Source organism: Sipha flava, unplaced genomic scaffold (assembly GCF_003268045.1).
Source record: "Sipha flava isolate LNK unplaced genomic scaffold, YSA_version1 324_pilon_pilon, whole genome shotgun sequence".
NCBI classification, from domain to species: domain Eukaryota; kingdom Metazoa; phylum Arthropoda; class Insecta; order Hemiptera; family Aphididae; genus Sipha; species Sipha flava.
The window spans coordinates 74,080-90,678 of record NW_020273009.1 but is presented as its reverse complement, the minus strand read 5'-3'; the positions used below and the strand labels follow the sequence as shown (position 1 = coordinate 90,678).

At 48.9% G+C, this 16,599-nt stretch overlaps 1 protein-coding gene across 1 annotated transcript in view; it reads left to right on the top strand.

Annotated features, from left to right (window-relative positions):
• The window catches only part of LOC112686742 (ecdysone-induced protein 75B-like), a 30,913-nt gene extending 16,094 nt beyond the window's left edge, over window positions 1–14,819 (top strand). The window contains exons 2-3 of the mRNA XM_025559153.1: window positions 10,670–10,758; window positions 14,583–14,819. Coding sequence (XP_025414938.1) covers window positions 10,670–10,758; window positions 14,583–14,804 — 311 coding nt within the window. The 3' untranslated portion in view covers window positions 14,805–14,819. The remainder of the gene's footprint in view (window positions 1–10,669; window positions 10,759–14,582) is intronic.
• The last annotated feature ends 1,780 nt before the right edge of the window (window positions 14,820–16,599 follow it).

The following is a 16,599-nucleotide window of genomic DNA, read 5'->3' as shown; positions in this document are numbered from 1 at the left end:
TTTTTTAAGAGTATTTGATAATTTAAATTAGTCTATTACAGGTTGGCCACCTGGCTAGTTAAAGTAGTCCGGAAAGTTCGACGGAACCTAATATATTTATATTTATACATAATATAATACATTATTGTGCGTACGAATATATTTTCAATATTGTTGTAAATCAAGTATAAAGTTCTATAATATTAATTGTACAGTTTTTTTTTTTTTTTGATCAATAATTTTTTAATAACAATCTGTATTTATATGTTATACAATAAGTGAATTTAATGATTTTCGAATGACGAGAAGGAGAAATCATCCATTGGTGGTATATCGTGGAAAGTTTTTAAGAAGAGAGCAGGTCCCTTGCATCAGTTCCTTTTAATGCGCCTGGACGGGTTACCTGGAATTTGTTCGAATGAAAGTTACGTGCAGTTATGCGAATAAAATATTAATTTGGTTCAATTAACAGGAAAATAACCTAATGTGCTATTGCGCAACGCACAAGTTTCAATTCTTATCATCGGTTAATTCGCGATTTAGCAATGACACCATTTTGAATTTAATTTTTTTTTTTATGTGCCGTTTTTTAATTAGACACTTCAGAGATAGGCTATCTGTAACAGAAAGAAAAAAAATTATAGTGTATATTAATAGAGTCAATGACACTTCTTGTCTACTTCACCATTAAAATTGGTCTTAATACAAGTGTTTTTATTTTATAAGTCGTGTTTATAAATGCATTTGAACAATATATTTGTGTGTCGTTTCAGCAAAAATATTTATGAATATTTATACGTAGTACCATACATAATGGTTTGTTTAGGACAACGTTTTGTATTGGAATTACATTTTAAACATTAAACATTTAATCGTTAATTAGCCTATAACAACAAAATTATTATTCATCAATTGGACAATATGATAAATGCGTAACATTCTTCTCTTATGTACAATGTTTCGCAACCGTTTTATAAATCGATTTCGTTATCAATAATAAAATGAACATAATATTTAAACTCGGTGATAATCCTATAACCCTGGTTATATAAATACATATATTATATTAAATTGGGTTTTTTATCAGCATTGTTTTTATTTTATTTTATCCAATAACCGTCTGAAAAATATTTTATTGGTATGACTCGAGGAAAAAACATAAAAAAATTGTTTTATCGAGCAAACATAAAATACGTGTGTCAAAATAGACACACGTACGCACATAGCACTCATTATCATCACACTTTGTAAATATACGCGGTACATGCGACATACGTCATATTTTGTTGAAATTTAAAATAATGTAGCATGATGTGGGGAATTATAACATTTCTTGCTATCGGCACCTGCCAGTACCCTGCGATAAACTGTTTGATAATTGAAATTATAATATTATACCTAATTTGTTTTGACTTCAAAACTGAAATTATTAAACTTTTATTTAATGGAAGTGACCGTAGGTATATATCTAATTATAGACCTATATCTAGGTTAACGAACTTTTCTAAAATATTCGATATTATGATTGAATCAAGATTCATTTCTTACCCGAAAAAATTAATTGTTATCAAAAAATCAATTTGGTTTTAGCCTAGAGCTAAAAACTGAAAACGCTTTATATCAAGTCACACAGTTTCTGTATCACACATTGGATAGTGGTTTAAAAGCTGTTGTTATGTTCTTAGATCTCGCAAAGGCATTTGACACTATACACCGTAATATTCTATTTCAGATCCTACCCAAGTTTGGTATAAATAGTATAAGTATACTTTGGTTTCAAAGCTATCTCTCTGACTGTTTATATTTTTAAGCGTTTAATCGTCTTCTTGGATTGTTTTTTGATATTTGTGAATAATTTTAATTTCATTAAACTTCAATTTTCCTATAGCTGATGTTCGATTACTCGTTAACGCTCTACTCCACCACAAGCTTACAGGAGCAGACATATTCTTTCTTTTTGTAGTATGTTTACGTTAAGCGTTTGTAACTTGTAATGAGATCTATTGAACGGACTACGTCGTAATGATATAGGTGAAGTGAGTTTCGGATAGTCGGTGAAACGGCCGATGCATTTAAACGCGTGATGCGAGATATTTCAAAGACGCGCGTGCTGCGGCATCGATGAGCTGCGATATCGGTCACGAACTGGATTTCTAAAAAACGAAAAAAAAAAAAAATGTTTTGATTCAGAAAAATCGACCGAACCCGAAATAGAGGGGTTTATGAGCGCGTATTAGTGCCGTTTGTTTTCGAATCGTTGACCCTAGCCGAGACGATCGGGGGGTTGAAGACGGGGAGGGGGAGCGAATGTAAGTCGGTGAAAGCAAAACGACGACCGTTAAGCAAACACCACCGTTATGTACGTGTGTAATACGCGTACACGAACGGATGTACCGTTAACGGTGACCGGCGGAAGAGTGAAAGTGCACGTCAACGAACTCGCGGGAAAGCGGAGCGGTGGTTTTTTGCTCGTTTTTTTTTTTTCAAATATTGTTTCCACGCGAGACGCCAAGGAGAAATTTTTCGTCCGCCGCTTATTACACTTGACCGTCGCCTCCGCCGTCGCCACTGCTCTGCTGCGCGTCTCCCGGCCCGAGCAGGTGTACGGAGAGAGAATGAGAGAGAGAGAGAGAGAGAGAGAGAGAGAGAGAGAGTGAGGAGAGAGGAGAGAGAGTGGACGAGTGAGGAGAGAGAGCGATGGAGCGAGTGAGAGGTGGCGGCGGCGGACGGCTCCTCGTGTACCGGTACGGTTTTCACTTTCAGTGTCATCTCGACGGCTACACGAATCGGTTCTCTCGGCCGAACGACATCGTACACGTGCGCGCACACGTTTTCCCGAACGATACGTGTTTGTACGCAACAAGCGGTTATCGGCATTATCGTCCTAACGCGGTTTTTTTTTTTTTTAAATGCTCGTTGCCGTTCACGGCTTTGCACCGCGAAAAACGCGATTTGTCTTACGAGTGCGTTTTCCGAAGACTTTTGCGAGTTCGGTCCGTTCTCCGTTTGTTCCGTTCCGTTTTCGCTATCGTCGTCGCTCGAGCGCGCCAGTGTTGCCGTACGCCGTCGCCGCCGCCGCGCAGTGAACGCGCGACGAAAAACTTAACGCGCGTGTTCCGGGCGGTACACGGTCGCGCCAACCGCGGTATGCACCGGACGACGCACTTGTAGCGCACGGTAAACGAGAAATAAAATAAAAACCGACCGACTGTAAACGTCTTTTGGCGCGAGTCTCGCCGGCACCGTCGTCATCATCATGACCGTTATAAATTTCAAACCCACGGACGTTGTGGAGCAACAGCAACGATCGCCGCGGACGACGAGCGAGCATTTGCTGTTGGGCAGAGTGTTGGCAGGTAAAATAAAGTTAGACGGGAGGGGGGGGGAACACGAATAAACGTTTCTGGATTTTGAGATTCGATCCGGAGTGGCGTAACGTGTAACGCGTGTACGTTTGGTGTACGGACGGGGTGCGATGGCCGAGGGTCCGTGTGTCCGGCCCTAGGGAGACGGTGGAGGATGGGTAGCGGTGAGCGGGCGAAAAGTCCTCGGCCGCGAGTAGATCTGGGTCAGGTCGTTGCTCTCTCCCCGTGAACCTACTCCCGCTTCCCCGTCACCGCCGCCCGGCGGCATTTGGCCATGAGTTTTCGGGAGAACGCGCGTGCGCCGCGATCACGGCGTATATACGTGTAGGCCTACGCGCGCGCGAGTGTGCATTATCGGTGAGCGTGTGTGTGCGTCGTAATCGCATGCGCGCTCGTTCGCTAGAAGGAGGTCAGCAAACACACACAACAGGGACCCGTAGGTTATTCAACTCGCGAGGAAACTGGGGCAAGATGTTTATTGCGATCGGCCGTCGAGCGAGCACGGTGCCGCGCGCCCGAACCCTACCGCCGGCAACCCGCGGCGGCCGGCGGGTGACGTAAACGCTCGGCGCTCGTATAGGTTTCGCGGTAACGCTCCCGGGCCGCACCGCACGGTACACCGTTCTAGGACACGAGTTCATTGGCATCGCCGCCGCCGCGGCACGTTCTCGGCTCATGGCGCTCCGGTATTACAAGCCCGTCAAGGTGTTTTCAATACGAAACATGCGTGTGCGCGCACACGAAAAAACATAAAACAAAAATAATACCTCTTGGCAGTTATGCGCTATTTCTTTACCTCCATCTCCCTCGGCCTCCCACACTCCCTCTCGGTTTCGCGCGCGCACAATCTTCTGCGATCCTCGTTACCGGACCCGCTTACATATCGTACATAATATTCTTTATTCGTTCCATTGTCGCCTTCGCCGCGTAATCATAACTACGTTGCGCAACGTCCATCGACGCGCGCGCATAGTTCATAGGCGTCGTACGAGTTTGTTGGTCCTGTCATCGGGTATTGGTGCACAACAATTTATTGTCGGCTTGGTTCGGAGCAGTGTGTTGATACATGGGGGTGGTGAACCCGTTTTAGAAAACCGTATTCTTTCGGACGCCGGTACGAGAGATGAGTTGCGGTTTATATTTGGACCGGTTGAAAAGGAGTGGGACCGATCGAAAACGAGAGGAGGCGGAGGAGAAGGTGTATACTACCGTCGTAGATCCGGCGGAACGCGTGAAAAAAGTGAGAGTTCTCCATAACGGTGAAAGTATTATTATTATTATTTATTTATTTTTTTTATGTTCGGTCGCTCCGAACCCGTTTCACTTTCGTGTGTAATGCGCAAGAGGTCATCGACCAAAGTGAAAACTCGGCTAAACCGTTACGAGCACGGATAAAACAGTAGTACATAACCGTGGTACAACAAAGTTCTACATTGAAAACATATAATAACACAACCGTTGTTTGATTGTATTCATAAATGTATAGGAACGTTGTACGGCGCGATCGAGACGAAATAATGAGACATGAAGACGTGCGTTAAGACGTTCTATTTTATTCTTTAATCGCTACAGCCGTCGTCAACGGGGCGTGTAGACGACGTTTAAACGTTGAATTGGGTCCGCGCCCGATCTTAAATATAAACCATGGGCGCTCGGAGGCGGGGCGGCCTTGACGCGATTTTATTTCTTCCATACCGTGTTCGTTGGGCACTTTGCGCGTTCGCCGACGGGGGTAATCGTCGACCGTTCATCTCCCCCTGGTGCAGATAATGAAAACATGATCGGATACAATGTGCCCGTTGCCACGGGAGACGCGCGAGCAAACGTTCGCCCTTGCCGCTCGGGAGCAACGGCCTGCTCCGTGCGCCGCCCGGCCCTCTCCCGGCCCGCGTGACCCGAATGTCGGCGGAAAAATCCCAATAGGAATTAAACGGTCGCGCGCACGCCCGTTCGTACACAACAACGTATTATGAATTATAAATAAACAACGCGCGGTGTGACCCGGTTTCGGCAAGGTGAGAGATCGTTCGCCTATTTTTCTTTTTTTTTTTCATTCTCTCATTGCGCGCAGCTCACGGGCCCACCACTCGACGCGCTCGTGTACACGCGCAAAACGACGGTGTATTACGTACGAAACGCGCGCGCACATACGTCGAGCGAGGATTTTTCTGTACGATTCGCCGGGGTACTACCCTTGACACAGTGGAGTGTGGCGATAAAACGTACCGCTGGACTGCGCACGGTTTGTACCCCGATTACCGTTGTCGGTATCATTTCGTTAACCGCGCGCGTTGTAAAACAACAATATTGCTTCGTAATACGGCACGCACCCCGCTGACGAGAACCACCAACGTTCCTCCGCACGCGGTGCATATACCGCGGTAACCGTGGTAACGCAGCAGCCGCCGTGGTCGCGATCGCAAAGTTCATCAACCCTTTTCCGTGTCACGAGCGGTGCTCGTTTCGGTTTACCGCCACCGGGCGCCGCCGCCGCCGACGTAACAACGCCCCCACCGCCGCCTTGTGTAATACGTACGCACCGCGACGTACACACAACAGGCTCTGCACCTCCGACACCCCTCGTCGCAGCGATCTTGTGTACGCGGGTGACCTGGGCTTATGAACTTTGCGCGAAAAGTACACTGACCTCGATATGGTTCTACATCAAATGTACGTTTTCGTATTTATAGTGTTCGGTGGGGTTTTATTTTTTCGCTCGCACGCCGCGTGTTCTATTATTTATAATACATATGCATATACGTGCAGCAGCGTCGTATCTATTCGTGATATTTTTCGCACACCGCCTTCGGCGACGTTCGTTATACATTTTCCCGTCACGATTTTTTTTTATTTTACGCCAATATAGTTAAGAAAATAAAAATAAATTTATCGGGGCGGTAAAATAATAATCGTAACCACAAAGCCACGGGATTTACGTTTTCGTGTCAACATCGCGTGTTTAATCTGCGTTAATGTTATAAAACGTTGTTACTATGTGCTAACATTGGTGCACGCCGGCAGATAACGTTTTCTACGCTAATCGGGCGAAGGCAAAGAACAACGAGCGGTCGAAAATAATTACAATTGTAATAATGGTCGTTGAGTTAGACGTGTTTAATGTTGTGTACCGATAAACATGTGTACATGTTTTGCCAATATCGATTTGGACCAGCTCGCGGGCGATCACAGTGAGGAGCGCTGACAATGAAAAAAAAAACAACTACCGTCGACGATATAAAATTATTACATACGAGTTAAACTTTGATTGATAATTTTATTTTTTCCCCGCGGAATTCAGCACGTGGTTCAGGAGTACGAAAATATGAACACGCAGCATCAGTCCCTTTGAACTTACATCCGAACGAGTAACGCCGTTACGAATGAAACCTCCGCGAGCCACCCCGCATACCGATTGGCGTCGAGTAAGGGTGATTTTACGCGAGTACGTGCTGCGGTACGGGTGGCTAGGGGCGGCGCGCGATGACGTCAACAGCCAGCACGCACGAGCGGTGAATCCTTCGGGGACTATATACCCGTTCGGTCGCCCCTCCGATCGGTCGCGGTAACCCTGGAAAGCGCACGAAGGACATTGACCCTGCCGCCGAGCACGCCCGGCACGCCGCTTTGGCGGTGTCCCCGCGCAATCACGGCGCACACATACACTCAAACACACACGCACACAATCGCTCGCTCGCTTACACGTAAACACTTTGGTAAACACACATACAAATACAAGCAGAACGTTTCGGGACGCTTCGCAGGCACAACGTATGGTAGACGTGTTGTTGTACGACGGGACCCGTAAAAGTTTACCGGCGTCAGATTATATTCTAGCATCGCAACGGTGGCCGAAAATAATTATTCGTCACCGCGCAATTAAATATTTTTCGATCGAATCGTATTTTCATTGCGGTCCCAATGATCGGTCACGTCGAAGACGATATAGCGGCGGGTGATACGGTAAAAAATCAAGGTAAGGGCGCAAAATATAACTAAAAATATTTATCGATAAACAAACACGATTTTCGTCTTTGATTTCCATACATCATAATCAAGATTTTTTGAAGGCAGGTGTCCACCGGTTGCGTTTACAGTGGTTCGTTTAGTTTTTTTTTTAAAAAAAAGTTAAAAGTGATTACATTTGAAATGTAGTATTTAAATTTAACTATACCATCCGATTCAAAACTTATTTTCGAATACATTAATGATGCCTGGCTAGACTGAAATTCGTACATGTAAATTTTTATACAAATCATATTTATTTTTAGTAACTGTCAAACGTTGAAATGTTAAGGCACATTAAAGAGTTATTACTCATGTAAATATTACAAAATCGTCTCATTTTCGGAGTAAGTTGATTTCTAACTATTTTTTTTTGTAAATCAAAAAAATTCGTAAGAAATTTTTTCCAACGGTCGTTGAACGACGAGATGGACGAAGGAAGACGTCCAGAATATCTGAATTACGCCCCTCGGTTCCGTCACTGATATTTGCACGTCACATTGTACGCGTCGTTTGAATAACGTATTCATGAGAATGGCAGGGTAAATTTTTGTTTACGATAAGTGGTTGTTATTAGGTGCGAAACGATTCCTATTCGCACATAATACAATTTGATTTTTTCCGTTTTCGCGTTACGAAACGATATTGCTTTATTCGGCCGCCGAGAAACGTATTTTCTATTTATACGCGCGCGCACCGCTCATACGCGTACAATAAACGCACAGCCCGAACGAGTAGTGATCGCGTAACGATCATGTGTGTGCAACGAGAGTGCGCGCGCGGTGTATACGTTTAATAAACGCGCGAAAGACTGCGGTGGCGAACATTGTTTCGCGCTGTATGTCGACGCGTGCGCGCGCGAGTTATGCGTTCGGCGAGTGTGCGTGAGCGCGCGCGAAAATGGGCCGGCGGGCACATGCGCAACAGTATTGAGCGACCAGACACAGACTCACTCAAGGCCGCGTTGACCCACAATCGGGCGCTCGGTCAACGACCGATCCTTGGGCCGCTTCGCGCACCGCCCGCCCTTCGCGCCGATCAGCGCCCCCGCCCGCCACAGCCTTATCGCGCACTCGTCGATCCCGTACGCACGGCGGCCTGTACGTCCGCCGTCCCGGATCGAGCGTTCTCGAGACCGCTATCCGATAGAACTCCGGAACGGCGACGATCGGTTCGCGTTTTGTTCGTTTCTTAGCGGCAACGTAATGCATTTGACGGGAAAACCGATGTCCGCGAACGAACCCTGCGCGCCGTCGGTCCGCCTTCGAGCGACCACCATACGGCGGTGTACGCGAACGTAATCGTATAAATTAACGCGACACCGTTACAGTGTCGGAGTATACGTTGTACACTCGTATTCGCGCGTGCGTTGTTGTGTTACGATATGAGGTACCGCGCTCGTCCGGCGGTGCGGCGACCAGGCTGCGGGCCAACTGTGCGTATTATATTTTATATTATAATATTTGCACTATCGCCCGGCGCGCGCGCGTACGACCGTCGAGCCGTGCCGCCGCCCGAGAGTTGCTTGACCCGAGCGCCGGGATCGGTTCAACGGCCCGAAACCAGGTCATGACTGTAACCGTGTCGCCGTTACTTACGTAACGGCCTCAACAGCTCATAACCGCGTGTGTGTAATATTATACGTACGCGTACCGGCGTGTCATTCGCTGAGCTCACCCGCCAGGGATGCGCAGCCGCGTGTGCGTCACTTCGGTTCGTCGAACAGTATCGTCGGTACCGCGATGACTCATGACGTTGCCCGTTCGTTCCCTGGACGCGCCGTTACGACCCTCCCGCGGATAGGCGTAATTATGACGCGCGGGCGGACGGCATGGATATCGACGAACTATCGTGTTGTTACGATGCGCGCGCGTGAAATCGCTTTTGAACACGATTACATCCCACCCGTTCGGGTTACACGATCGTCGCAATGCTGGATCGATGCGAAAATACGTGTTACGCGTCTGGAACGGTCTACGCCCGGTGGAAGTGGGGTACCTGAATTCTAGGACGAGTTGGCCAACGCGAGCGGCGTTTAAAAAACGGCGACGGCTAGCGCAAGGGTACCGGAGAAAGTGCAACGGCCTCTCCTCGCGCAACACAATGCTAATGGGTTACGGCAATCTCAGGTTATCGAACCGCCGCCGTGTGTGTAATTTTATTCATTTCTTATAATAACCTGACACACATTTCAACACGCGTTCGAAGGACAACCCCTAGAGATTTTCGGTTTCCATCGGTGGTATCTCGACCGTCATCGGTTTTTCGTCCGTTCGCAAAACTCATGTAAATCATCCGTGCGGTGCGTAACAATTCGCAAAAGCGCATTATACGTTGTAATCGGTCTACTCCTCGTCGCGTTACGCTTACAACACGTTGTATCGGCGGCGATAACACACATCGTACGTGCGGCATACATTAATCATTTCGCGCGGTGTACATAACGTGTACACGGTAAACAATGTACGTTATGTTCCGGAATCGTGAATTCGTTTCGCGCTACAAAGTCGTCGGTTGGCGCTGTTGTAGCCGTCGCCGGACGTTAACCCGTACGACGCGACCCGTTTTCGAAAACAAAAGAAAAACTTCATTTGCCAACCGCTACGGTTATTGGTAACGTATTGCGTCAAATATCCCATCGCGTACGATAAACAGCAATCATATTTACGTACTATATTATGTACTGCTGTGTAGTAACACGCGCACACGCACACAAAGACTTGAACCCCCCAGCAACCGTAGCGGCGAATATCCTCCGACCTTCGGGTCGCCGGGTAACTGAGTCAAGGTCGATGAACCTGTGCACCGCCGCCGTGGGCGTGTACCTACCACCAATCCGAGCGCGTCCGTCGTTACGGCATCCCTCGTCCGACTCCCACCCCCTACAGCCGTATACATGTCGGTTACATAAACAACCACCTTTTCTAATCAACACTACCCCCTATGTTTATTTAGTTGTTATTATTATTATTTTTCCTCGCCCTTACGCTGCTATCGTTTTATTCGTCGTTCGCCCCGCGTCCGCAGGTCAGTGGTTTCCGGACGTTCGTCGAACACCGTTCCGCGATGCAACACTACGATAGCTCCACGATCATCACCGAACACTACGGCCGTTCGGACCGATTTTCCGGTTAGACATATTTAATATAGGTCTCGAACCATTACAGCGCGTTTATGACTATTTTTATTTATTTATTTATTTTTTTTTTGTAACGTTGTTCGTGCCTATGATATGTTAAACAATAGTTATTATGTGATATCTTCGAACGAGTTATTAGTTTTTTTGGAATCTTTTCATTTATTTTTCGTTCTTTTTTTTTCAGAATTTGACGGGAACACGGTACTGTGCCGGGTATGCGGCGACAGGGCTTCCGGATTCCATTACGGCGTACACTCGTGCGAGGGATGCAAAGTGAGTACACGCGTTTCGCGCCTATGTAACAACAATAACAACAGCCAAACACCATACGCGTTAATGCGTAGTACACGTACGTGTGTGTGTGTGTACACGATGTGTATACACGTACACGTATACGTATTTGCGGTTCGAGCGTTTAATATTTATGCGAATGGAACAATAAACGCAATGGGTGGATAGGTTTTTTGAACTCGGCGGTTCGCTGAACCCGCGGGGAAAGTACGCGGGAAGTGTACGAGTAGTGGGAGGTCGAACGAGGTGACGTAACGGAGTGCGCGTCTTCGGCAGCGGCGAAAGTCCTCTCGGACCGGTCCACTTTCTTCTTCACTTTCTTCCGGTGTCCGACACCACGTCATCCGCTCGCGCAGCACACCCGTTACACGCAGCCGACCGCCGCTGCCACTAGCCAATTATGTAAAGAAAAAAAATAACAATTTCAACAATATGATCGCGCGAAAGCGGCCGCTCGGTTTCCGCTTCAATATTCCGGCGCAGAAGAGAGAAAAACCATTACAATCGTGCTACACCTCACCGTCCACCCGATCGAATATTCTACACCGTTCCATTTGCATCGCTGCGATAACGCGCGCGGTCACGGCTCGGTAAGCCCGCGGCTCCCGGTCGCGGATCGAACCGTCGCCGAACGAATACACCTATCGGCGAACAATAACGGTCGGAAATAATGAGAATAATGACGATATCACACAATAACAGTAATCGCACGTCGCGCGATGCGGCATTCTAGCCGACGGGTTATTGTGTTACGTGCACGGCTAGTGCGCTTCTTCGTGGCCCATTGTCTTCTTGTATTTCGGCCGCGTTTCGTGCGCGCGTCGAAGACACGTGTACCGTTATCCGGGCGGTGGCATTTTCGAAGGGCATGGCGACCCGTATTGTTCGGGTCTCACGCGGAGGGCCGAGTAAAAAAAGGGTTGACGTCCGCGGAACGGACGCGCGGACGGGTGGTCCGTCCAGGGCTACTACGCCGTCACGCAAACAAACGCGTTGCACGCGATTTATGCGTATCGACTACTTGTTGTCGCCGTCGACCTCACCGCAGGTGTGCTCTCCAAGGATCGCGGGTCCCGTTAGCCTTTTTTTTTTTTATGTTCTCTTACGCGCGCGCAATCATTTGTGTTCCCTCGGCGTAACTGTAAAAACACGCGTCCGTATGTGCGTGTACGTGTAGCTGCGTCTCCGCGTAGAGATTTATCGCGGACCGTGTGCGCACGCATTGCGTACCGCATAATACGTTCGCGCGTTCGTCCTCTCGGTGCCGCGTGCGTGTACACCGTGCTTTTATTATTTTTAACCCCGTTAAAAACACGTCATCCCGATCGGCCGCGCGGTTCGGAAATTCCCGGGAGTTATGGACCGGGCGCCGCCGCTGCAGCCACGAGTACGTTGACACCGCGTGCGCGCAGTCATCGGCCGCCGCTAACCAGGGCGGACCGGGTATTCGTGATGAAATTAGGCCGATGTGACGTCATAGGCCAATGACTTTTTGCCTGGCCAACAAACCGCACGCACACAGTCCCACAGCTCGCACAGCGTATTACACTCCTCCGGTGTTGTACACGTCGTTGTGTACGTGCGCCTGTGTGTATGTGTGTGTGTGTGTGTGTGTGTGCTATTTGCATGTTTTATTAACGGATCTGTGTGTCGAGCGAAATATTATTTGCGAAATCGTTTTTCGTTCGTCCTGCACAACCGAGGTCCTCGACCGGCTCGACCTATAATATTTTTCGTCCGACGTCGGTTCGATAGTGGTACACGTTTGCACTGTTCGCAGCGTATTACAGTCACTCGGCCGAGGTCATAATTTTTTTTTTTTTTTTTTTTGACTGTTACGGTTTTAGGTCAATTGACAATTAAAATATTGTCGTTCTCCGCGCGCGGAGAAGCGCGCGAACAAAATTACGTATACGAAATTATGATCGAATTCGTCCTTCGTTTTTTTTTTTTCACTCGACACGCACAGATAATCCCCTCGACGCGCTAATAATGTTCGAGTGCCGCTTTTAACCCGTCAAACGTTGCGGCCGTCAATGTACGTTTAATCCCCGCAATCTAAATTTTTTTTTTAAATCATGTATCTCTCCGAGTGCTCGAGTTTCGAGAGACATTCTAGAACGCGGTACGGTACTGCGGCCCGCGGTGCGCATAAATATCGCAATCACCTAAATTATTATTTTTTTGCTAACGACGAGAGATAAATCACAATAACATCGGACACTTATGAGAACGCCTGAACATGTACGCGTAACGCCTTGCGCGCGTGTCGCGCAGAGTTCATTGATCGGATATCGCGTTCATTACAATACCAACGATTGACTTAATTTCCGTACGTTGTACCCGCGTGGAGTGCCGTCGTCGCGAGGGCCGGTATAAAGGCGCGCGTATCTCACGATTTCGGCGGTGCGAACGAACGTCGGTCGAGCGGACACCCTGCGAACACCGGACGGCCGCGGAACGCACTGTAAATCAGGTACTTACGTAAGGTTTTCCGACCGGGCGGACGTTTTACGTGGCGCAACGATTGCGTGCGGTTAATTTTAGTTTTTCGCGTTTTTTTTTTTTTTTTTTTTTAAACACTATTATTGTTACGTGCAACCGGGGCGAGTGCGCGTAGGGTCATGGACCGCGTGTACGCGCGTACACATAATAAATAATAATAATATTAATGCGTATTGTTGTGTCCGATACCATTCGTGCGGCAAACCCCGTATGAAGCGTGCGCGTACTCAATACTCGCTGCAGCGTGGTAGACGGGGGCGGGTGACGGTGCAACGGGCTTACGGCGGTGCAACGTGCGAGAGAGGGGGGGACCCGAAAGGGTTATCGGACGTGCGAGCGGATAACTTGCACCGTTACGTGCTTTTACTCGTAACAAAACAATTGTTTACCGTGCACCGGTCGCCACACCAACCCCCCGCTCCGGCACGTCACCGGCTGTAGTGATACACCGCGATCGCGGTCGCGCTGCATCTCGTCCGGCGCGTCGTACATAACGGGGCCCCGTCGTCCAGAATTGGTACGCGGGACGGAGTGCGGTGGATCGGTAATCGCGCGGCGGTGTGCGTGCAGTTTTTTGCACCCGCGCCTGCCCACCGCCCACTCCTCTTAGTTCCCCCGTTCGGCGGTACCCGAGCCGATAATAATATTATACGTCCGAGGCGCATAATAATAATAAAAAAAAACAGCGCACGTAAAGCGTGCGGCGGCGGCGGTGTTACGGCGACGGCGAGTTTAACGTACCGCAATTGGGTCATCGTCGCCGCCGCCGCCGCCGCCGCTGCTGCCGTCGACCGGCAGAACCGTCGCGCGCGCCAACCGGAGCAGTGTACCGCACACGTATCGCGAGTAGTAAAGCGACGCAGTCGTGTGAGCAGTACAGCGACAACGCGTGTGCCGCGCGCGCCCAATCCGCCGTCGAGAACCGTCGCGAAGAACAAAACCACCTGCGATTTTTGTGCTTATTTTTTTCCCCCAAGCACAAAACACTGGAACGATAACGGCTCGAATGCACTTCGAGTCGGTGAACGCTACGAACGCGGTCCAATCGTATAATCGGCGGTCCGCGCGTTTAGGAGAAATATTTTCAAAAAACAATCCGGTCGCGCCGCGAATCCGAAATACTAACGTACCACCGACCCGCGATGCCGCCCATATGTTCGGAAAAAACGTTGTCCGCGGCTTGTTGGTGCGACGGTCGCGACTCCGGCGCCGAGTCCAGCGCGGCCGCGGATACGGACGATTCCGACTGCAGCATCACGCACAACAACGATAACTATACGTCGACCACCGATCGGTTACAGGGCTTTTTCCGCCGGAGCATCCAGCAGAAGATCCAGTACAGGCCGTGCACCAAGAACCAGCAGTGCAACATATTGCGGATCAACCGGAACAGGTGTCAGTACTGCCGGCTCCGCAAGTGCATCAGCGTGGGCATGAGTCGAGATGGTGAGCATACGATTTCTATAAATACGTTACTAACACGCATCGGGTACACCCGACAGCGTCCCTTCCAAGTGCTTTAGCGCGCTTTCCGTTTTCGAACACCGGTCGTCCAAAACGAACGATTTTGTTTAAAAGCCTCTGGAATCACCTCTGGAACGTCTCGGTGGTGCCACAACTCTGGCACTGAGTCACCGGGCATCCTTTATCGACATCAACAGCTCTTCCGAGCTGTCCATCCGACCGATTGTCTACCACCGTTACCCAACGTGTAGGTTTGGCGGCAATCGTATCGCCACCCCGCGTACGCAACCACCCTCGCGATGTGTCCGAGCGCCGTACGCGTTTCACGTCGTAATATTGTCGTAAACGCGGTTTCGTGTGTGTCTCGTGAAATCGCACAAATCTCCTCTTCTTCTTCTTCTTTTCTAAAAGCTTAGCCTTGTCATGGTTAAAAAATAGATTTCTATTGCTCTCTCTCTCTCTTCATATGCGAATACATCAAATCGGTTATGCGAAAAAAATAATATTGCCTATGCGCCGGCGCGTATTACGTGCTTGTGCGTGCGTGCACATGTGTAATCGGTCAATGACGTAACGCCGCCGAGTGGTTTATTATGCGCGTGCACAAAGAACGTTCGCAATGACCTGTTTTTCAGCAGTTCGTTCAACTCTCGATGTCGATGGCCGCCCGCACTACCCGCCTCTCCCGACCCGACCGCTGCATAACGACCGTCGCCCGACCGATACCGTTCACTCGGCGGCGGCCACCGCTTGATTGACGTGTTTGCCAACACAACAACAACAACAAAAATAACAACAATAAACGATATTCGTGAACAACTTTCGAGAGAAAGCTGTTGTACGGCACACCGATCGTTCTACTTCGCCCGCTTTTCGCACCGACCAAAGTCGCGCGGTCCAAGATCATATATTTTTTTTTTCCCCCGATCAAACGAACATGAAATCTTTCGCGGGAAACATCGTACAGGGCGTTTTCGCCGTTTTCTTCCGTTTGCCGTGTGAGAATCCTCCGATGCCGGTGGGTCGGCGAGGAACGCGACTCACGCGGTGAACGGCAGTGACCTCTAGCGGTGTGGCGGGAACGACGGCCGGCCGCAAATCGACCGCTAGATGGCGGTACCGATGTGCGCAATAACACTACGATTATCGTTACTGGTGGTTATGAATACTGATGCCGGCCGTGTGCGGCATTATTTCCGAAGACAACGCGCGCAACAAACCGATCGTTTTTACATCAACGATAATAAAGTAACATGACGGGTGACCGACCTTGTAGCGTTGGCCGCGCGCAGAAATATATTGCATCGGTCGGCCTCGACGGGATCGTCTGCAGGTACCGCCGAGATCGAACAATACGGATTATTATCGGGGCGACGCCGGTACGGTTCCGAGTGGAACGGGACGATGCGCGAATCGTCGTAGCTGGGCCGGCGTGTTACGTTTTCCGAGTCCCAAACCTATTTTACCCGCAACAATTGTCACCTATGGGCCGCAATTAAAGGCGATAACACGTAACGTATGCGGTTACTCCAGGGGTAGCGACCGGTTAAATTTAAGAAACGAAATAAAATAAATGAACGCCAGTTTCCGTACCGTGCGGCGTGCTGTTTTGTCAATCGGTTTGTTATTGCACGCCGACGGATCTCTCTAGAAATCGCATTGGCCAGGCGTTCCGCAGCACGTTTCACGTTTTGTCTGATGAGATTTTTCCGTAGGAAATGAAAATTTTAAGCGCGACGGCACCGTCGAAGGCCGGATTCGAACGAGATGCGTTCCACGCGAATTTTATTATTGTTGCGCGCCTACGTGACGACCGTGTGCGGTTTCCACGGAAATCTTCGTCGGTGGGCGTCG